The 22,694-nt window shown below is 41.2% G+C and overlaps 1 protein-coding gene across 1 annotated transcript in view; it reads left to right on the forward strand.

Annotated features, from left to right (window-relative positions):
* The first annotated feature begins 2,376 nt into the window (after nucleotides 1–2,376).
* Nucleotides 2,377–22,694, forward strand: part of EFHC2 (EF-hand domain containing 2) — a 197,225-nt gene continuing 176,907 nt past the window's right edge. The window contains exon 1 of the mRNA XM_077890289.1: nucleotides 2,377–2,506. Coding sequence (XP_077746415.1) covers nucleotides 2,465–2,506 — 42 coding nt within the window. The 5' untranslated portion in view covers nucleotides 2,377–2,464. The remainder of the gene's footprint in view (nucleotides 2,507–22,694) is intronic.

Below are 22,694 nucleotides of genomic sequence, written 5' to 3' on the forward strand. Positions count from 1 at the left end.
ATGACAACAGATGGATCAATAGATTGTGGTATAATCATACAATGCATTTAAAATGAATAAAATATATCCACACGTGTTAATACGTAGAAATCTCAAAAAAATCTTAGGTGCTGGTCAAGGCCGGTAGCAGAAATTTATAGTGTAAAATTTATAAACAGAACAATAATGTCTGTTGTAACAAAGAAAACAATGACCTATGTTGTGAAAATTAGTAAAGGGAAACCTCACTAAAGTGGCATTGGGAGGCTGGAAGAGAGAGGTGATACCACTGGATGTCAATTACAGGAAGCATTGTCAACTACAGACCCTGCCAGAAGTCTCAGCAGAAAGAATGATCAATTACAGGCTCCAACAGCGAAAAGATACACATTGCATCTCCTGCAAGAAATCAACTACTCTGCAACTCAGCCACTGAGAAACCCTAAGCGCCCTGAGCTCTTGTTTTTCTGCAATGGCCTTTTTGTTCAGAACAACCCTCCCAACTTCTTCCTTCTTCCCCATAAAGTAACATTTCTCTCCTTCGTTAGACTTCCGGTTTTGCCATAGCCAGAATGTTCCAAAGTGCAATTCTCTGTGGATCCCGAATAAACCCGCTCTCGGTGATAAAGTAACTGCTTTATTTTTAAGTTTAACATGGTCTGTGAGTAAAAAAGGAGATGGAGTTCCTGCCCTGGAATAATGTGGTACTTGAAGAAAGTCAAGTGGGCATGATTACAATGATTACAGTGCAGTACCACTGAAAGCCATAATGAGACAGCCCTTAATACACTGGAGAAGGTGAAGGAACATTTTTCAGAAATGGCAAAGCCTTTTATGCCTCTTTCCCACATGGAACCAAGTCCTTAAAAATAAGGGGTTACCCAGGTGAAAGGGAGGAAGAGTGTTTCCAGCAGATAGTGACATTTGCAAAATCCACGGGGAGAAACCGCAGAGCCCAGTTTGGAAACTACCAGTAGTTTCTCAGAACTGGAGGTGGGTAAAGAAAGCAATACCAGGAATTGGTAGGCAACCCCGGACATAGGTTCTGATGGCACTAAGGAGTCTGACTGCCTTTTAAAGGCTGTGGGGAGGGGCAGCCCGGGTGGCTCAGCGGTTTAGCGCTGCCTTCAGCTCACAGCGGGGATCCTGGAGACCTGGGTTCGAGTCCCACGTCGGGCTCCCTGCATGGAGCCTGCTTCTGAACCCTTTGTCTCCGCCTCTCTCTGTGTCTCTCATGAATAAAATCTTAAAAAAAAAAAAGGCTGTGGGAAGGGTAGGAGACTGTTGAAGCAGGAGAGTAACAGGTGCATCACCGATTATAAATAAGAAGATGGTTTGGGAGGGAAGATCAGTTAGTTGAGTGGTTTGTTATCTTTCTTTTCTTTCTATCCTTTTCTTTTTTCTTTCTGTTGTGTTTTTTTAAAGATTTATTTATTTATTTTATGATAGAGAGAGAGAGAGAGAGGCAGAGACTCAGGAGGAGGGAGAAGCAGGCTCCATGCCGGGAGCCCGACTCGGGTCTCGATCCCAGGACTCCAGGATCGCGCCCTGGGCCAAAGGCAGGTGCCAAATCGCTGAGCCACCCAGGGATTCCCTCTGTTGTGGTTTTAAAGAAAACCAGGCAGGAAATAATGGGGCCTCAACTGAGCCAGAGGAGGTGGTGGCTGAGAGATACCAATGTGTCCACCTAGGACTCAGGGAGGGATTGGCTGTAGGTGCAGGGAGAGGATTCCAGGAAGCTCCTGGCCTGGGCATCTTGGATGCATGATGGAATGAAAGGGGTTGCATTTTGTGCCACTGACTCCTGCCCATGGCCTCCCTGATTAGACCAGGAACGAGCCCCTCACAAATGTTTATAAAGTTGAAGTATAAAAATGTACAGAGGAAGGGCTGGGGACGCTGGTTAGACCGAATGGGTTTTCACAGGGTGGGGGTGGGGACGTGTGGTTTTGGATTCATCTCCAACGTTTTAACTACAAAATAAAAGCTGAGGTAAATGTAGCAGTAGGCGAGGTTTCATTTCTGAGAGCACACGAATGTCACATTGTTTTCTGCACTTGCAGTTTTGGAACTAAATGTAAAAGGCAAATGGCCAAAGAATATGCTTAGAAGCAGAGGAGCTTGAGCTCTATAAAGGGGTTAAACCAGAAAGCGGCGGGGGCGGGGAGCGGTGCGGTTGTCAGTGTTTGTGTGCACGGCGGGTGTGCAGAGCGGAGCCTCCGGAGACCTGCACCCGGCTGGGTGGGTGAGGCTGGGCGGGGGAGGGGCGCGCGGGGAGCTTCCAGCCTGGCCCCGCCCCCGCCCCCGGCCCCGGCCCCGGCCCTCCGGCCCCGCCCCCTCCGGCCCGCCGCAGCTCCTCCTACTTCCGTGACGCCGCCTCCCGTTTCTAGGTAACCTGGGGGGGGGGGTTTAAACAACGCGGCCGCAAGGCGGGCGCTGCTTGTGGGTCCTCTTCTCCGCCCTTGACCCTCGGACGCTGAGAGCCATGGCCCTGCCGCTGCTGCCTGGCAACAGCTTCAACCGCAACGTGAGTAGCGAGGGCGCCCGAGGTCAGAGGTGCTGGCCAGAATCTGGGGTCCGGCCGTGGCCACGTCCCCCGACCATACTCGGGCATCCTGTTGCTTCACCTCCTGTGCATTGGGAACAACTTGGACCAAACTTTGTGAGCCAGTGAAACCCTCACTTTCTGTCTCCCCTTTCCCTGTCTCTCCAACTGCACCTCCTACCTTAGCTACATTAGATAATGTAAGTAGCCTTTAGTAGGTGGCAGGACCTGGACAGGTAGCCGGCGGTGGTGACGCTGATAGCAATCATCGTTGAGCGTGTAAGGTGGGCCAGGTGCTGTGTTGTCGCCCTACCCGGCATTTGCTGTTTAGGTACTATTTTTATTCCCATTTTAGAGTTGAGGAAACTGAGGCACGGAGCGATGAGTCACTCCCTCACTGGCCAGAGCTACACAGCTTCTGTGTGAAATGGGGTTTCTTCCAGGCAACCAGGTGCCTAGTCCTTGTCCTTCATACATAGTATGAAAGAGAAATGTAGTTACTGTTACCAAAGCGAAGAAACCTGGCGCTCTCGAAGCTGCAGGAGGCAGATAGGGAAGGGTTCCACCAGCCCCGAAAGTTTGATCCTAAACTTCCTAGGGCGAAGTGTCCGAACTTGGGAGTTTTTTTTCTTCGTTGAGGCTTTGGAGGCGTTCGTTTCAAAACAAGATGAAAGCACAAAACACACCACCCGACGACGCCAAAAACCCAGAGCACGAGAGAATTTTGCCAATAACAAGTAGCCCCTTATTTAAACACCAGCCGAAAAGCGATTTGTGCTTTTCCTTACAATGGTCTTCACTCTACTTGGGTTTGCCAGTTTCGGCTCCGGGAAGAAGGCCGGTGATACACTGGTGGGATTTAACTAGAGGGAAGCCCTCGACGTGTTTGTGCGATGGTCGGGTACATTTAGAAAGCAGGAAGCGGATTGAATGAAGCATTTGACTTTGTGGATTCAAAAGTGTTCCCAAGTTGTTGGCCCAAAAGTCCGGATTTCCTCTGCAGCTTTTGGCCGCTGGATTCCGACCTCCACGGAGCAGCAGGCCGGACCAAGTTGCTTTGCTGAACACTGGTTTGTGCATTTTTCAGCTCATGGGTTAGAGGCGGGCCTTCCAGCCTAGCATTGCCCCTTGCTAAGATTAAGGCAGCCACACAAATAAGAAAGACCCCAGAGAGGCCTAGGACGTGAACAAAGATTGCAGAAGTAACGAAGTATGCTACATAAGAGTAATTTTGGGAAAAATCGAAAGTATAGCCTGCAGCTTTCGGCCCAAACACTTCAGATTTACTGATGTCTGCCTCCTGCAGAAGTACCACAGCTCCCACATGCAGTGATTAAGAGCAGGAAGGAAAAGCAGTGCTTTGATGAGATCTTTACAATCTGCAAAGCTGTACAGAGTATACCTTTTTTTTTTATCGTGAAGTACACATGTGCAGAAAAATGCATAATGGATGATCACAAAACGAACATCAAGAAACACACTCCAAAAACATCTCCCTTGTCTGGGGTTGCCAGGTTTAGCAAATAAAAATATATGTCCCAAATACTGCATGGGACCTACTTACACTAAAAGATTATTTGTTGTTGTTCTCAAATTCAAATTTAACTGAACATCTTGGTATATTATGTGGCAACCCTGCCTATCACTCTGTCCCCCTCTGTTCCTGTCCAGAGTTAACTACACCGTTGAGGTTTTGCTTGCTTTTGAACTTTGTGCCCATGTAAATGTCTGGTGTTCTTTTGTGACTGGCTTCTGTTTAGCTCAGTATTATATTTGTGAGATTTGTCCTTGTGGCTGTCTGCAGAGGTAGTTTGTGCATTTTCCTTGCTCTGTAGTATTCCATTGCATGAGTATGACATTTATATATGCTTGTTTGGGGTTATTAAGAATAGTTTGCTGTGACTATGCTTGTTTATGTCTGCTGGTGGAATTGCTCCATCATAGGGTTTTTATACATTCAGCTTTAGTAGACACCATCAAAGTGCTTATACCAGTTTAAATCCCCAGCAGCATGTTATAGGTTCCTGTCGCTGTGCATCCTAAGAGTTGATAAGGTTGGTCTTTTAAATTGTAGTTCTTTTGATCAGCCAGTATAGTGAAACTCTAGTTTCAATCTGTGCTTACCTGATTCCTAGTGATCTTGAGCATGATTTACACATTTATTGATCACTTGGATATACTCTTTTGTGTAGTAATTGTTGGTCTCTTGTCTACTCTTTTCTACTGGGTTATCTGCCTTTTTTTACTTAGTGATATGTGGGAATTCTATATAGATTTTGGATATAACTCTTCTGTCTGGCATCTGTGTTGGTAAATATCTTCTAGTCTGTGACTGGCCTTTTTACTTTCTTAATGGTGTTTTTGATGAGTAATTGTTCTTTTAGATTAGTGGTTTTTTTAATTCCTTTTTAAGAAATTGGTCCTTAACACCAAGTTCATGATGATATTTTTCTGTTATCTTCTGGAAATTTTGTTATTTTTATCTTTCACATTTAGGTTTCTTTTTTTTTTTTTTTTTTTTTTTTTTTTCTTTTTCTTTTTATTTTTTTATTTTTTTTTTTTCACATTTAGGTTTCTAATCTAGTATAAATTTGTGTGTGTGTATGAAAAGAAGTAGGGGTCAGGTTATATTTTTTCCCATATGGATATTCAGTTGACCCAGAAGCATTTTTTAAAGAATACAATTTAGCTGAGTAAATTTTAAAGATCCCACTGGCTTTATGCCACAGTTCATGAATTGACAGCATCTAGTTTAGCGGAAAAGAGCTCTGGACAGTTCTTACAGCAAGACATTTTATAGGCATGGGGGGGGCATTATACTAGGCAAAAAAAAAAATCAAATTGGATTGATCACTATAAGGTTACTTTCCTTATGGGATATGGCAGGGGCTTTTTAGGCAGTTTACCAAACTAATGCTGATCAGGCAATTCATGATTGGCGATTCATGATTGGGACAGCCAAAACTCTTAAGTTTCAGTTTGTGACATGGGGCTTAGCATGATCAACTGCATTTAGAGCCTGTTGTCTTCTAAGTCGAGTATCCAATAGACGTGGGTCTGCTTCTAGATTTGTGTATGTATGTATGTATGTATTTATTTATTTATTTATTAAGATTTTATTTATTCCTGAGAGACAGAGGTGGAAACCTTGGCAGAGGGAGAAGCAGGCTCCCTGCAGGGAGCCTGATGTGGGACTTGATCCTAGGACCCAGGGATCATGACCTGGGCCAAAGGTAGATGCTTAACCACTGAGCCACCCAGGTGTACCTTGTGACTGTATTTAAAAATATTTATTTACTTTATGCCTCAGACCAGTAGGAGTGTGTGTGTGCATGCGTGAGTGTGTGTATGAATTAGGGAATGACAGTATACTTATTAGATACCTCGGGCTGTCATTTAACAAACTATATATTGAGTGTCCTTTTATGTGCCTAAATCAGCTGCATTTAGAAAATTTTGTGGCACTAACTTTGGTACTGTGTTGCCAAAAAATTAATATTCTTTTAAAACCTTGTACTTAGTTAAAAGTGTGTTCTCTGGTGCACAGAGTAGTCAAAAAGTCAGTAGAGCCAAATCTGGCTTTTTTTTTTTAATTACCCTCCCCCCACTACCTCCTGCTATTAGAGAACCTTGCTTGCTGAATTAAATTATCAAGTGAAAAACCTTGGCCTCCTGGAGATAGCATAATTACTGGCTGTTTGGGTTTAAAATTATAACACAAGCTAACTTTTACTGCTTTTCTTAGAAATTAAAAAGGAACTGGTTTCTCCCTTAATTAGCTGCTGGTAGTCCATCATGAGCAATAGATTGATTTCTGCCCACAGCTAGGTGATGTGCAGCCTATACTTCTAGCTCTGAAATACAAGAAGTATTGTGCTTTCTAAAATATTAGCATTTGTACCAATGATGACATTAAAATTATGTTGATGTGAATTAATTGAAAACCTTAGGGAAAAAGGTCACAGCTAAATTCCAGACACATGGTATCTTTTTCCAACAATTTACATGCTGGATTTATTTTGAGCTTAAAGAATCTGAGGCATATTGTCAAAAATAATAGGATATTAAAGTTAAAAGGGACATTTCTAGCCAAAGCTGAAAATCTTTTCTACAGCATTTTGGACAGATGGTTGTGTAGCTGGTCCTGAATGCCCCTGATGAATAATGAGTACACTTTGTTATTTATGCCTTGCCACCATCTTAGGAGGGCTTGTTGTAAATAGTCCATCTCTAATTTATAGTGAAGCAACTGTTTCCTTAAGAAAAAACATTATTTGAATTCACAGCAGTAGGATAAAACAAATTCAGAACCTCTCTGCCTCTCTTACAAAAGAGTGTGGGCAATACCTTGACATTTATTTTTATCTAGACCAGTATAAGCCTCCTTACTAATATATAAAGAAATAACATTCTTTGGGAAATTTACCAGCAATTTAAATGATAAACAGCTGAAGGACATACTATGAGTAATACATAGGTGACATATTGACTTCATCAGGTGATGGTGGATAAATCAATTTAAATTTAGTTCAGTGACAAAGATAATGGTAAAACAATCACTTTATTCACAGGTTAGAGGTTTTTCCCAATCTTAAAATTCTGCTTACAGATTCTTGGTTATGTCCATAGTGGTTAATTCCATTGCCTTAAAATAACCTGCATTAGGTGCAAACCCCTCAACCCAACACCTGAGTCCATTAGAGTTTGCGAGTCACGGTAGGAGATCAATTTAATGAATCATGGTCAGCATTAAAAAAAAAAATAGTAAGAAACAAGATGGACTAGAAAAGAATAAAAAAATCAGAGTAATGTATGATGGCATGGGAACGGTAAGTGTTCTTCCAGGAACTTTTGTTTCTGTCACCTGTGCATGTGAACTGGGTTGCAGTAAAACCTGTTTGTTATCGTGGTTGCAGAGTGTGAAACACGTTCTCATTAGAGTCGTCTCCACCAGTTCGTGCCTTGGTTTTAAATTCAGAACTTTAGTTTCCTCCCAGGTCAGATCTCCTCTCTTACCCTTCCAGCAAATAGTCTCAACCGATCCTAGTAAGGTTTTTTTTTGTTTTTTGTTTTTTTTTTTTAGTTGCTGTAAAATTCACAACATAAAATATACCACTAGCCATTTCAAAGTGTACCATTTGGTGGCATTTGGTACCTCCACAGTGTTTTGCAACCATCATGTCCCGAAGTAGTTTGGAGACCTTGATTGTCTTCATCCCAAGTCTCAGTCTTTTTATCCCAGAGGGACCTTTGAAATGCTTTTCAGCTCTTGGGGACCTCCTGTGTACAAGTGATTTCTACAGCCCATGGTACATTAGCATGATCCATGAGCTGTAGATGTAATGATCCAGTAAGAATTGTCTCTTCTGAGTAAAGACTGATAGGTTTCTGTGGATTTGTTAATTTTGCTTACCTGTTCTGTGTGGTTTTCCTTTCCTGTAAAGGATATCAACTTGGGGGGAGGGATGGGGGGGGCGGCGAGTGGTGCATAGTTTTTTCCCCTTACTATAATATTTCCTACTTGATTTTTTCCCCCCTTTTCTTCTTATCCAAGTAGGCCTAAAAATCCTCTCATAGTCTCTACTATTGAGGGCCATAGTAAGGTATGAAACATGGTATGTGGTATGAGCAAAAGGAGTTTTCACCCCTATTTAAAACTAAAAATGGTTTTTAGCCAGTTTTTCTTGAAAAACAAAGAGGCAATCAAGCTTAGCTTACCTTTCTTTCCTTTTTATACATTTAAAAAATTCATAAGGCAGCAGAATGCAGTTCTGTTCAATAAATGTTTTAATCTAAGATGGGATTTACTTTTATAAAGTAGGCTCAGGTGATTTCATTTAAATAAAAGGTAAATTCATTTTAATTGATGCTGTTTACAACATGAAAATACATTGACAATGTTAAATAAGTTACTAAAACCATGTGGCAAAGCAATATGAATAAAAATATAGCCTAAGACTTAATTTTTCTTTTTTTATGTATATTTTTTATTGGAGTTCAATTTACCAACATATAGCATAACACCCAGTGCTCATCACCCAGTCACCCACCGCCCCCACCTCCCTTTCCACTACCGCTTGTTCGTTTCCCAGAGTTAGGTGTCTCTCATGTTTTGTCACCCTCTCTGATTTTTCCCACTCATTTTCTCTCCTTTCCCCTATAATCCCTTTCATTATTTTTTATATTCCCTGTATGAGTGAAACCATATAATGATTGTCCTTCTCCAATTGACTTACTTCACTCAACAAAATATCCTCCATTTCCATCCACGTCAAAGCAAATGGTGGGTATTCATAGTTTCTGATGGCTGAGGAATATTCCATTGTATACATAGACCACAGCTTCTTTATCCATTCATCTTTTGATGGACACCGAGGCTCCTTCCACAGTTTGGCTATTGTGGACATTGCTGCTATAAACATTGGGGTGCAGGTGTTCTGGTGTTTCACTGCATAAGACTTAATTTCATATGAGACTTAAAAGTTAAGCTTTATGGAGTGTCAGGGTGGCTTAGTAGGTTCAGCATCTGACTCTTGGTTTCCGCTCAGGCCATGACCTCATGGGTAGTGAGATGGAGCCCTGTGTGGGGCTCTGTGCTCAGTGAGGAGTCTCAATACCCAGTTAAATTCATTCATTTCATTTTGCTTTTGCTTTTTTCTCTTCTTTAAAAAATTTTTTTAACTTAAAAGTTAAGATTTTTGTTTTATTTGAGATAGAGAACTCTCGAGAGGGAATTGCAGGGAGGAGGATGCAGGTGGAAGAAACAGACTCCTTGCTGAGCAGGGACCCCATGTAGGACTTGATCCCAGGACCCCGAGATCAGATGCTTAACGTTTGGGAATAGCAATGGAATATTATGTCATTTCCAAAGTATGAATGGCAGCTTCAAGAAGTGGCCCAGTCTGAAATAACGGGATTTCAAGGACATTTCAATAGTTACTGGAAACAAATAACAAAATACTTTATTATTATTATTATTTTTAAAGATTTTATTTATGAGAGAGAGAGAGGGAGAGGGAGGGAGAGGGAGGCAGAGACACAGGCAGAGGGAGAAGCAGGCCCCATGCAGGGAGCCCGACATGGGACTCCATCCTGGGTCTCCAGGGTCACGCCCTGGGCTGAAGGCGGCGCTAAATGGCTGAGCCACCCGGGCTGCCCAGCAAAATACTTTAAATCAAAATCATCCCATGATGTGGCACCAATAGACCCTTATTTCTGTCCTGTGATTCCTCACCACCAACTCCTTTCCTTGGCTGTTTATTTTCTAACAGTTTTATTGAGGTATAACTTATATATCATAAAGTTCACCCATTTACAATACACAGTTCAGCGGAGTTTACTATAATTACAAAGATGTGCAACTACAATCTAACTTTAGAACACTTTCATCATCCCAAAAAGAAGCCTCATACCCCATTAGCAATCACTCCTCATTTCATTGCCTCCCCAATATGGGCCTAGGCAACCATCATCTTTCCATGTCTCTAGATTTGCCTGTTCTGCACGTTTCACACAAATGGGCTCATACACTGTGCAGTCTTTTACATATTGTTTTTAGTACCTTCTTGAAGTTCGTCCATGTAGTAGCATGTAACATGAGCCGAAGGCAGATGTTTAATGGACTGAGCTACACAGGTTCCCCTAATTTAAAATTTAGGTAGTTAACATGCAGGGCAATATTGGTTTCTGGAGTGGAATTCACTGATTCATCACATATATCTTTTAGAACTTCTATTATAGTATAAAAATAAAACACGTATGTGGTTTCAAAGTCAAATTTACAAAGTGAGGTGCATTCAGATAAGTATAGCTTTTATCCCTATCCTTCAATCTTGTTATCTCTCCCCCTTTCTTCTATAAGTAGCTTAACCTCAAACTTTTTTTTTTATCTTTTCTTTCTCTGGTTCTGAAACAGCTAATTTTAAAATGTTTTCACATGACCTCTTATTAAACAAATGGCAGCATACTCCAGACATTCTCTTATATCTTCCATTTTTTCTTGTAACAGTGTATCTTGGAGATCTCTTCATTGTAGTGTACAGTTTTCCTCATGCCTTTGAATGTGTGATCCATTCACAGCTCCATAGTACTCCATTGTGTGGATATACCATAGTTTGTTCAACCCATCCCCCTTTGATATATAGTTGTGTTATTTCCTTTTTTTTTTAAGATTTTATTTATTTATTAGAGACACACAGAGAGAGCGAGAGAGAGAGAGAGGCAGAGACACAGGCAGAGGGAGAAGCAGGCTCCATGCAGGGAGCCTGACGTGGGATTTGATCCCGGGTCTCCAGGATCAGGCCCTGGGCCAAAGATGGCACTAAACCGCTGAGCCACCGGGGATGCCCTAGTTGTGTTATTTCCATTCTTTTGTTCTTACAGATATTGCTGCAACAGATAGCCAAAGTTGTGCTTCAGAAGAAACTATTGAAAAAGTAAAAAGGCAGCCTATGGTATGGGAGACGATATCTGCAAAGTGTATTATCTGATGAGGGAGTTATATCCAGTATATATAAAAGTGAGCAAAGGATCTGAATAGACATTGCTCCAGAAAACCTTTACAGATAGCCACAAACACATGAAAAGATGCTCATGTCATTATTTGTTAGGAAAGTGCAAATCAAAACTCTATAGTCCATAGGATGGCTGTAACAACAACAACAACAAAAAAACCAGTAACAGGGGCACCTGGGTGCCATGTGCGTTCATTCCTTTATTGATTTAACAACTATTTCCTGAGCACCTCCCGGTGCCTGTGCCTGTTCCAGCTCTGGGGTGGAGCAGTGAACCACAGCAGACACGAGTCTCTGCTCTCCTGGGAGCTTACATTCTCATAGGCGAAAATAGGGTAAAGTCACAAACCAGATGCTAAGCAAAATAAATAAAATCACGTGGAACGTCTGGGTGGCTCAGTGGTTGAGTGTCTGCCTTTGGCTCAGGGCATGATCTCGGAGTCCTAGGATTCAGTCCCACATAGGGCTCCCTTTTGGGAACCTGATTCTCCCCTCTGCCTATATCTCTGCCTCTCTCTCTGGATCTCTCATGAATAAATAAATGAAATCTTAAAAGAAAATAACAGGTGTTGACAAGGATATGGAGAAATTGGATCCCTCATGCATCACTGGTAGGGATATTAAACAGTGCTGCTATGGAAAGTTTGCAGGTTCACAAAAGTTTAAACGTAGAGTTACTATATGATGCAGCACTCCCAGGTATATACCCAAGGGAAAACATACATCCACAAAGAAACACAAATGTGAATGTTTTTAACAACATTATTCATATTAGCTGAAAAATAGAAAAAACCAAACTGTCCATCAACTGATGAATGGATAAATAAAATGTAGTATATCCATACAATGGAATATTATTTGGCCATAAAAATACTGATACATGGGGCACCTAGGTGGCTCAGTTGGTTAGGCTTCTGCCCTCAGCTCAGGTCATGATCTCAGGGTCCTGGGTTCAAGTCCTTTATCAGGCTTCCTGCTCAGCAGGAGAGTCTGCTTCTCCCTCTCCCTCTGTCCCTGCTTGTTCTTGGTCACTTGCTTGCTCACTTGCTTGCATGCTATCTCTCTCTCTGAAATCTTAAAAAAGTGATCCATGCTACAAAATGGGTGGACTTCAAAAAGATACTAAAAACAATATATAAAAGACTGCACAGTGTATGAGCCCATTTGTGTGAAATGTACAGAACAGGCAAATCTAGAGACATGGAAAGTAGATGATGGTTGCCTAGACCCATATTGGGGAGGCAGTGAAATGAGGAGTGATTGCTAATGGGGTATGAGGCTTCTTTTTGGGATGATGAAAGTGTTCTAAAGTTAGATCGTAGTTGTACATCTTTGTAATTACAGTAAACTCTGCTGAATTGTGTATTGTAAATGGGTGAACTTTATGATATATAAGTTATACCTCAATAAAACTGTTAGAAAATAGCCAAAGAAAGGAGTTGGTGGGGGATCCCTGGGTGGCTCAGAGGTTTAGTGCCTGCCTTGGCCCAGGGCGTGGTCCTGGAATCTGAGGATTGAGTCCCGCGTTGGGCTCCTGACATGGAGCCTGCTTCTCCCTCCTCCTGTGTCTCTGCCTCTCTCTCTATGTCTATCATAAATCAATCAATCAATCTTTTAAAAAAAAAGAAAGGAGTTGGTGGTGAGGAATCACAGGACAGAAATAAGTGTCTATTGGTGCCACATCATGGGATGATTTTGATTTAAAGTATTTTGTTATTTGTTTCCAGAACTATTGAAATGTCCTTGAAATCCCATTATTTCAGACTGGGCCACTTCTTAAAGCTGCCATACATACTTTGGAAATGACATAATATTCTATTGCTAATCCCAGATGTTAATTTGGGGTTCAGAAATTAGAGTCCCTTGCCTATTCGGGGATCAAACACCTAACTTTGGTTGCTTTTGTAGTCTTAAATTTTATAGCTATGTCCTATAGGATAGACTTTTGGCTTTTAGTAACAGGATACCTGACTAATGGTGGCTTAAGCCAAATTGATTTTCTCATCAGAAGAACTGTAGAGGTGTGTGGCAGTTTCAGGTTTAGGCAGTGGCTGATGAATGTCATAAAGGACTCAAACTCTTTTGATATCTCCATTCTGCCATCATTAGAATGTTGGCTTTTCATCCTTAGGTCTGTGGCCTCATGGTTGCAAGGTGGTTGCCTCAGTTCCAGACATCACAACGTCTCATAACCATGTTCAAGACCAGTAGAAAGGAGAGGGGGGAAAAGGCTTTTGTATGAGAAGGTGAAGTGTTTTTCAGCACCCCCAGATTTCCCTCTTACATCTTACTGGCTAAAGTTGGGTCATGTGGCTCTCCTTTGCTAGAGGGGTATTGGGAACTTGATTTTTCACCATCTATTTTTGGAGCTGGGAAAGAGATAAGGCAGTAAATAATGGCTTTTGGGAGTTAAAGACTTGGCCACACCAGCCACAGACTTGATACCTGTGAGTCTAGATGCCTCCTCAGTCTTAGCATTTCTTTTGTTCCTTCTTCCTTTTTTGTGTGTGTGGGGGAGGGGCAGAGAGAGAGGAAGAGAGAATCCTAAGCAGGCTACACTTGGCATGGGCCCTGACTGGGGGCTCAATGAGATCATGACCTGAGCTGAAAGCAGGAGTCCCATGCTTAGCCTACTGAGCCACCAGGTGCCCCAGCATCTCTTCCTTTAAAACATTTTTGTTTCTGTTTTTTTTTTTTTTTAAGATTTTATTTATTCATGAGAGACACACAGAGAGAGAGGCAGAGACAGGCAGAGGGAGAAGCAGGCCCCCTGCAGGGAGCCCGATGGGGAACTCAGGGGCACAGGATCACGCCCTGAGCCAAAGGCAGACGCTCAACCACTGAGCCACCCAGGCGTCCCTGTTTCTGTTTTTTAATATACAGACAACACATGAATATACCACCATTGTAAAAAAAAAAAAAAAAAAAAAAAAAAAGAAGAAGAAAGAAAGAAAGAAACTCAAATGACACTATTCTTTTTTACCAGTTTTCTTTTCCATAATGGAAAACAAGCTTAATACTCCAGTTAGGGATCCCTGGGTGGCGCAATGGTTTAGTGACTGCCTTTGGCCCAGGGCACGATCCTGGAGACCCGGGATCGAATCCCACATCGGGTTCTGGGTGCATGGAGCCTGCTTCTCCCTCTGCCTTTGTCTCTGCCTCTCTCTCTCTCTCTCTCTCTCTCTCTCTGTGTGACTATCATAAAAAAAAAAATACTCCAGTTAAACTGGCATACTCACTGCTGCCCTTTGAATATATTGTGGACTCTATTATTAAACCAGTCAATTATTGATTTACTTGCCTTCTTCCTGACAGCATTCTCCTGCTTCTCCCTGTTCCCAGCTAGATCTTAGCCTTCCTTTGAAGGGTGCCTCTACTCCCTCCTTCTCATTAAAGCCTTCCCCAATCATTTCAGCAGGAGCCTCTCTCTGTCTGCTCATAACCCTGAACACACCTACATTGTCCACACCACCCATTGATTGGCTTATATTGCCTGTGCTGTGTTTTTGCGTTCTTTATGTGTGATTTTCTTTTTTAAAGATTTTATTTATTCATGAGAGAGAGAGAGAGAGAGAGAGAGAGAGAGAGGCAGAGACACAGGCAGAGGCAGAAGCAGGCTCCATGCAGGGAGCCCGACGAGGGACTCGATCCCGGGTCTCCAGGATCAGGCCCTGGGCTGCAGGCTGCGCTAAACCGCTGAGGCACCGGGGCTGCCCTTTTTGTGTGATTGTGACACTCCTCTGCCGACTGAGACACTGTGATTGATTGCCCTTTGGGTTGCTATCCCTGACCCCTAACAGGCCCTTAATAGGTGCCTCTTGGGTGCTGCTGTCCACCTGTGGCAGCTATCCCTAAAAACTAGGGGGGTGGGGAATAAACATAGTTCAGGAGAATCATCTCTGGAATTAATTTCTCGCTTGTATCTTCCACTGCCACGGTGGAGCAGAGTATTTCTTATTTTAGCAACAGTGAACATAAGAGAGGAAAAAAGTCATTTGCTTTTGTGGCTTAAATAGGTTATAAGCCTCTCAGGATGCATGGCTTACGTAAAGCATCTAGGATAGCATGAAGATGTCACATACAAGTTGTGACTCAAAGCCTCTTCTGTGGCCTTTTGTGCCATGCGGAGGGACATTTCTCTTTTCCTTGTTGGCATCCAGTTTGGCTCTTTCTGGAAGCAGCACATTTTTCTCTGAGCATTCATTAGGCAGGAGCCCCTTAAGAGACCAGTCTCCTGAGAACAGGATTCCAGATATGCACCAGTGCAAACGTAAGGGGATTTCTTGGGCCATTTCCTGAGAAGTTTATCCTCTTACTATAGTTGTAGAAAGAGCAGAGCCAACTCAGAGGGGGAGGGGGTCACCAAAGCAAAAGGAAGGGGGGAAATAGGCATTTTCACTCTCTCATTAGCCAGGCCCCAGGATGCCTGAATTCGATCTGTGACATAGTGACCAGACTGGCCAGCTGAAGGCCAAACAACCTTTTTACTTTCCTGACTATGCACTTGGCATCTGCAAAGAGGGAATGGTCACAATTGCTGGAGTTTGGGGGGGGGGGTAGGGGGAACAGGTCCATGCACTTGGCTTACAATTAATTTAGACTACTTTTTCTTCACCACATGGATTTGGCAATTGAAACAGAGATGTTTGGTTTATCATTTATGCGACTGTTTCCATCTCATTTTTGTGACTCATTTATTGCTCATCTGTGTTCACATTTGTACTTCAGACTTTATAAAAAGCACCTGTGTGGAATGTCTCCTAGTTACCAAGGAAAGTAGACCCTCTCTTTCATTTTATCGTTAATTGAAATTTTTATTGAGAAAATGATAGATTCACATGGAGTTCTAAGAAATAATATAGAAATGCATGCCCTTTACTCCATTTCTCATTGGTACCATTTTGCAAAACTGTAGTATAATAGCACAACCAGGATATTATCATCAATATTATCCACTGATTCTATTAAGATTTCCCCAGCTTTACTTATACTCATTTGTGTGTGTGCATTTAGTCTGTATGGTTCAAGTGTGTAGGTTGCTGTGATCCACCCTGACAGTGAAGATGCCGACCAGTTTCAGCATCACAAGGATCCGTCCTGTTGCTCTTTTATAACCCCACCCACCTCCTTCCTAACAACTGCCCCCCTAAACATCTCTGACCTCTGGCAACCACTAATCTGTACTCCACTTATAAGTGTTTTATTTTTATTTTATTTTTATTTTTTTATTTTTTTTAAAATGTTTATTTATTTATGATAGTCACAGAGAGAGAAAGAGAGAGAGGCAGAGACACAGACAGAGGGAGAAGCAGGCTCCATGCACCGGGAGCCCGACGTGGGATTCGATCCCGGGTCTCCAGGATCGCGCCTTGGGCCAAAGGCAGGCGCCAAACCCCTGCGCCACCCAGGGATCCCTCCACTTATAAGTGTTTTAAAACCAATTTTACTTGTTTGCTTGCTTGCAAGAGTGAGAACATGCACAGGGAGCAGCGCAGGGGGAGGGACAAGCAGACTCCCCACTGAGCAGGAAGCCCACCTTGGGGCTCCATCCCAGGATCCTGAGATCATGACCTGAGCTGAAATCAGGAGTCAGACACTTAACCAACTGAGCCACCCAGGTGCCCCCTAAAATTTCATTACTTTGGAAAAGTTACACAAATGGAATTACATACAGTATGTACCTCTTGGGATTATTATTATTTTTCACTGGGCTTAATTTTTTTTTTAATTTTTATTTATTTATGATAGTCACACAGAGGGAGAGAGAGAGATAGAGGCAGAGACACAGGCAGAGGGAGAAGCAGGCTCCATGCACCGGGAGCCCGACGTGGGATTCGATCCTGGGTCTCCAGGATCGCACCCTGGGCCAAAGGCAGGCGCTAAACCGCTGCGCCACCCAGGGATCCCTGGGCTTAATTTTTTGATGACTTGTCTAGCTAGTTGCATATATTAGTTGTTCATTTTTATTGCTAAGTAGTATTCCATGTATGTACCAGTTTCTCTCACTGTTTACTTGCTGGAGAACATCTGAGTGATGACTAGTTTTTGGCTGTTAGGGATACAGCTGCTTGGGCATTTCTATGTGGACATGTGTTTTCATTTTCTGAGATAATTATCCAAGATGGCAATTTTTGGATCATATGGGAATTACATGTTTAGATTTTTTTTTAAGATTTTATTTATTTATTTGAAAGAGAGCAAAAGGGCAAGAAAGCATGAGAGGGGAGGGGCGGGGCAAAGAGAGAATCTCAAGCAGACTCCATGCTGAGTGCAAGGGCTCAACGAGGAGTTCAGTCCCATGACCCATAAGATCATGACCTGAGCCAAAACCAAGAGTTGGATGCTCAACTGACTGAGGCACCCTTGCATGTTTAGTTTTACAAAAAACGTACCAAACTATTTTTGAGAGCGAATGTACCATTTTACATTCCCCAGAGCCGCGTATGAGTGATCTAGTTTGTCCACCCTAGTCAGCATTTAGTGTTGCCACCATTTTTTATTTTAGCTGATAGGTGTATAGTGATATCACATTGTGGGTTTACTTGGCATTTCTCTGATGTCTTATGTATGAGTTGAATATCTTTTCATGTGCTTATTTGCCATCTGTATTTTCACCTTGGTGAAATGTCTGGTTATATCTTTTGCCTGTTTTTAGTTGGATTGTGGTGTTACCATTGAGCTTTGAGAATTCTTCATATATTCTAGATACTAGCGCCCTTTGGCTAAGATGTTGTTTGCACATATTTTCTCCCAGTCTGTAGCTTGTCTTTTCATCCTATTAACTGTTTTTTGCATAGCAAAAAAGTTTCTAATTTTGATGAGGTCCAGTTTATCAATTTTTCCTTTTATGGATCGTGCTTTTGATGTTAAGTCTAAGAACTCTTCTGCCCAGGTCTAGATACTGAAGATTTTTTTCCTCTGTTTTTTCCTAAAATTTTCATAGTTTCACATTTTATGTTCAAGCCTGCGATTCATTTTGAGTTGATTGTTATATAAGGTATGAGATTTAGGCCAGGATCCATTTTATTTTGTCTATCGATATCCAATTACTCCAGCACCATTTGTTGAAACAGCTATCCTTCCTCTATTGAATTGCTTTTGCACCTTTTTAAAAACTTATTTGAGCATTTGGATGGTCTTTTTTGTTGTCTTCTGTTCTGTTGGTCTACATGTCTGTCCTTCTGCCAGTGCCACACTTTTTATTACTATAGTAATACTGTAAACCTTAATATCTGGTATAGTGGTTTCTTCCACTTTACTTTTTGTTCTCAAGATTCTTCTCTGTCTAGAGCCTGTGCCTTCCATGTGAATTTTATTTTACTTTATTTTATTTTATTTATTTTATTTATTTTATTTTATTATTTATTTATTCATTTATTTAGTTTTCCATGTGAATTTTAGAATCTGCTTGTCTCTGTCTACAAATAACTTTGCTGGGGTATTGATGGGGTCACACTAAACCTCTAGATCATTTGGGGGGAGAATTGGCACCTTTATTATGTAGAGTCTTCCAACCCATGAGCATGATCTGTCTCTCCATTTCTTTAGGCCTTTTTTGATTTTTTTTTTCATCAACATTGTGTAATTTTTAGCTCACAGATCCTGTACCTTTGCAGTGATTGTAAATGATACCGTGCTTTAAATTTCAGTCTCACATGTTCATTGTTAGCATATAGAAATGTGATTTGACTTTTATTTGTTGATCTTGCATCCTGTGACCCTGTTGAACTCAATTATTAGTTGTAGGAATTTTTTTTTTGTGAATGATTTTACATAAACAACCCTGTCACCTACAAATAGAGGTAGTTCTTTTTCTTCCCTTCCAATTTGTATCCCTTTTATTTATTTTTCTTGCCTTACTGTAGTTAGTAGGACTTCTAATAATGTGTTGAATAAGAGTAGAACAGACATTCTTGCTTTGTTCCTGATTTTGGGAGAACATTTAGTTTTTCACTATTAAGTGTGATGTTAGCTATAGATTTTTTGTAGATGTTCTTTACCAAGTAACTCTCCTATATTCTTTTTGTGGGTCTTTATCATGAATGGGCGTTGTGTTTAACAAATGTGTTTAACCTGTATTAACTGATAGAATGATTTGAATTTTCTCCATCTGTTGATAGGGTAGATTACATCGATTTTGAAATGTTGACCCAGCCTTGCATAATAAATCCCATGTGGTCATAGTGTATAATTCTTTGTATATAGTGCCAGACTCAACTTCTTCATTTTTTTTTTTTTTTTTTTTGGTGGAGGATTTTTGCATCTATGGTCATGAGAAATTTTGGTCTGTAGTTCTCTGTTTTTGTTTTTTCTTTTAAAGATTTCATTTATTTATTCATGAGAGAGAGAGAGAGAGAGAGAGGCAGAGAGGCAGAGATACAGGCAGAGGGAGAAGCAGGCTTCCTGCAAGGAGCCGGACGCGGAACTTGATCCCGGATCCCAGGATCATGCCCTGAGCCTAAGGCAGACTCTCAACTGCTGAGCCACCCAGGCGTCCCTGTAGGTTTCTGTTTTTGAATTGTCCTCTCTGATTTTGGTATCAAGATAATACTGACAATAAAATGAGTTGGGAAGGGGAGCCAGGGTGGCTCAGCGGTTTAACACCTGCCTTCGGCCCAGGGCGGGATCCTGGAGACCCGGAATCGAGTCCCACGTTGGGCTCCCTGCGTGGAGCCTGCTTCTCCCTCTGCCTATGTCTCTGCCTTTCTCTGTCTCTCTCATGAATAAATAAATAAAATCATGAATAAATAAATAAAACCTTAAAAAAATGGTTGGGAAGAGTTCCCTCTGTTTTATTTTCAGGAAGAGATTGCATAAAATTGGCATTAATTCTTGTTTAAATATTTGGTAAAATTCTTCAGTAAAGCCAGCTGGGCATACGGATTTCTTTTTGGCTTTTAGTTATAAATTGAGGTTCTTTAAAGGTTACTATTCAGATTATTTCATCTTGGCTGAGTTTGGGTAGTTTGTGGTTTTGAGAAATTGGTTCACTTTTTTTAAGTTGTTGAATTTGTGTGTTGTCAAGTTGGTCAAAGTGTTCCCTTATTATCCTTCTAATGGCTATGGCATCTATAAAGATACTCCGTTTCATTTCTGATATTGATGATTTGTATCTTAACTCTTTTTAGAAGTTTTTCCAGGGACCCTTGGGTGGCTCAGTGGTTGAGCATCTGCCTTCAGCTCAGGTCGTGATCCCACAGTCCCCGGATGAGTCCTGCATCAGGCTCCTCTGCAGGGAACCTGCTTCTTCCTCTGCCTGTGTCTCCGCCCCTCTTTTTGTCGCTCTCATGAATAAATAAATAAATAAAATCTTAAAGAAAAATAAAAGCTTTTTCAGTCTTACTAGAGATTAATTTTATTAGTATATTTTTTGAAGAACAAGCTTTGTATTTGATATTTCTCTATTTTCCTGTGTTTATCAATTTTGCTGATCTCTAAATTTTATTATTTCCTCCCTTATGCTTATTTCTAGTGTATTTTACTCTTTTTCTAATATCTTGAAGTAGAAACTTAGGATATTGATTTGAGACCTTTGCTCCTTTTTAAAAAAGATTTGTTTATTTGAAAGAGAGAGAAAGTGAGTGAGAGAGCAGGTAGTGGGGAGGGCAAAGGGTGAGGGCGAGAGAACCTTACTTAAGCAGATTCTGCTCAACATGGAGTCTGATGCAGGGCTGGATCCCACAACGCTGAGATCAGGACTTGAGCTGAAACCAAGAGTTGGTCACTTAACTGTGCCACCCAGGTGCCCCCTTTCCTCATTTCTCGTGTTAAGTATTTAGTGCTAAATTTCCCCCTCAACACTGCTTTAGCTCACACATATTTTTTTTTAAATTTTATTTATTTATTTATTTATGATAGACATAGAAAGAGAGGCAGAGACACAGGAGGAGGGAGAAGCAGGCTGTATGCCAGGAGCCCGACGTGGGACTCGATCCTGGGACTCCAGGATCGCTCCCTGGGCCAAAGGCAGGCACTAAACCGCTGAGCCACCCAGGGATCCCCTGCATCACACATATTTTGATACATTGTATTTTCATTTTCTTTCACTTCCACCTATTTTTTAAAATTTCTGAGATTTCCTCTTTGACCCATATATAATTTAAAAGTGTGTTGTTTCATTTCCAAGCATTTGGAGGTTTTTTTCCTGTTGTCTTTCTGTTACTGATTTCTAGTTTGATTCCATTATCTTTTTTGAAAAAGAATTTATTTATTTATTCATGAGAAACACACAGAGAGAGGCAGAGACATAGGCAGAGGGAGAAGCAGGCTCCTGTGGGGAGCTGCATGCGGGACTTGATCCCAGGATCCTAGGATCATGACCTGAGCTGAAGGCAGATGCTCAACCACTGAGCCACCCAGGTGCCACTTGATTCCATTAACAGAGAATACAATCTGTATGATTTTAATTCTTTTAAATTTGCCAAAGCTGCTTTTTTATGGTGTACAGTATGGTGTAGCCTGGTGAATGTTCTATGCACACTTGAAGAGAATATGTATTCTGATGCTGTTGGGTGGAGGGTTGTATATAGGTCAATTAGGTTCTTTTGGTTACATGTGTTCATTGTGGAGAGGATTGTTGAAGTCCCCAACTATAATTGTGGATCTATTTCTTCTTTAACTTTATTTTCTTTGCTTCATATATTTTGAGGTTTTTTTGTTTGGTAATACACATTTAAGTTTGTTGTGTCTTTCTGGTGTATTGATTCTTTTATCATTATATAATGTCTCTATATGCTCTAGTAATTTCCTTTGCTCTGAGTCTAGTGTATTAGATACTCACGGAGCCACTTTTGCTTTTTTAAAATTAGTATTTGCCTGGTATATATTTTTCCATATCTTTACTTTCAATGGACTTCTATCCTTAAATTCGAAGTGAATTTCCTGTGAATAGCATGTAGTTCCTGTGAATCACCAATAAGGTGATTTTTGGTGTGTTAATGCTTGCATCTGATATAGTACTTCTGTTTTCTGTTTCTTTCCTCTGTTTCTCTTTTCTTCTTTTCCCATGGATGCTGGAACATTTTTTTTAAGAGTCCATCTTGATTTACTTATAGTGTTTTTGAATTTATATGGTTTTTTAAAAAAAGATTTTATTATTTATTTGAGACAGAGTAAGAGCACAAGTGGAGGGGAGGGGCAGAGGGAGAGGAAGAAGCAGACTCCCCTGATGAGCAGGGAGCCTGACACCGGGCTCCATCCCAGGACCTTGGGATCATGACCTGAGCCAAAGGCAGATGCTTAACTGACTGAGCCATCCAGGTGCCCCGAGTATATATACTTTAAAAAAAATTTTTTTATTTTGGAAGTATAGTTGATGCATAATGTTATATTAGTTTCTGGTGTACAATATAGTGACTAAGAGGTATAAACTTCCAGTTGCAAAATAAGGCACAGGGATGAAAAAGTATAGTATAGGGAATAGAGTAAATAATATTGTGATAACCTTGTATGGTGACCACACTTCTTGTGGTGACAGTTACATAACATATAGGATTGTCAAGTCACTATGTTGAGTGTTTGCCTTAGTATAGCTTTCATAGTGGTTCTGGATATTACAGCGTGTGTGTGTGTGTGTGTGTGTGTGTGTGTGTATGACTTATATAGACTGGGCTGTAGCTTTCAATGTTTTACTATAAATGAAGCCTGGAAACCTCTTT

This window comes from Canis aureus, chromosome X, assembly GCF_053574225.1.
Source record: "Canis aureus isolate CA01 chromosome X, VMU_Caureus_v.1.0, whole genome shotgun sequence".
Taxonomy (NCBI): Eukaryota; Metazoa; Chordata; class Mammalia; order Carnivora; family Canidae; genus Canis; species Canis aureus.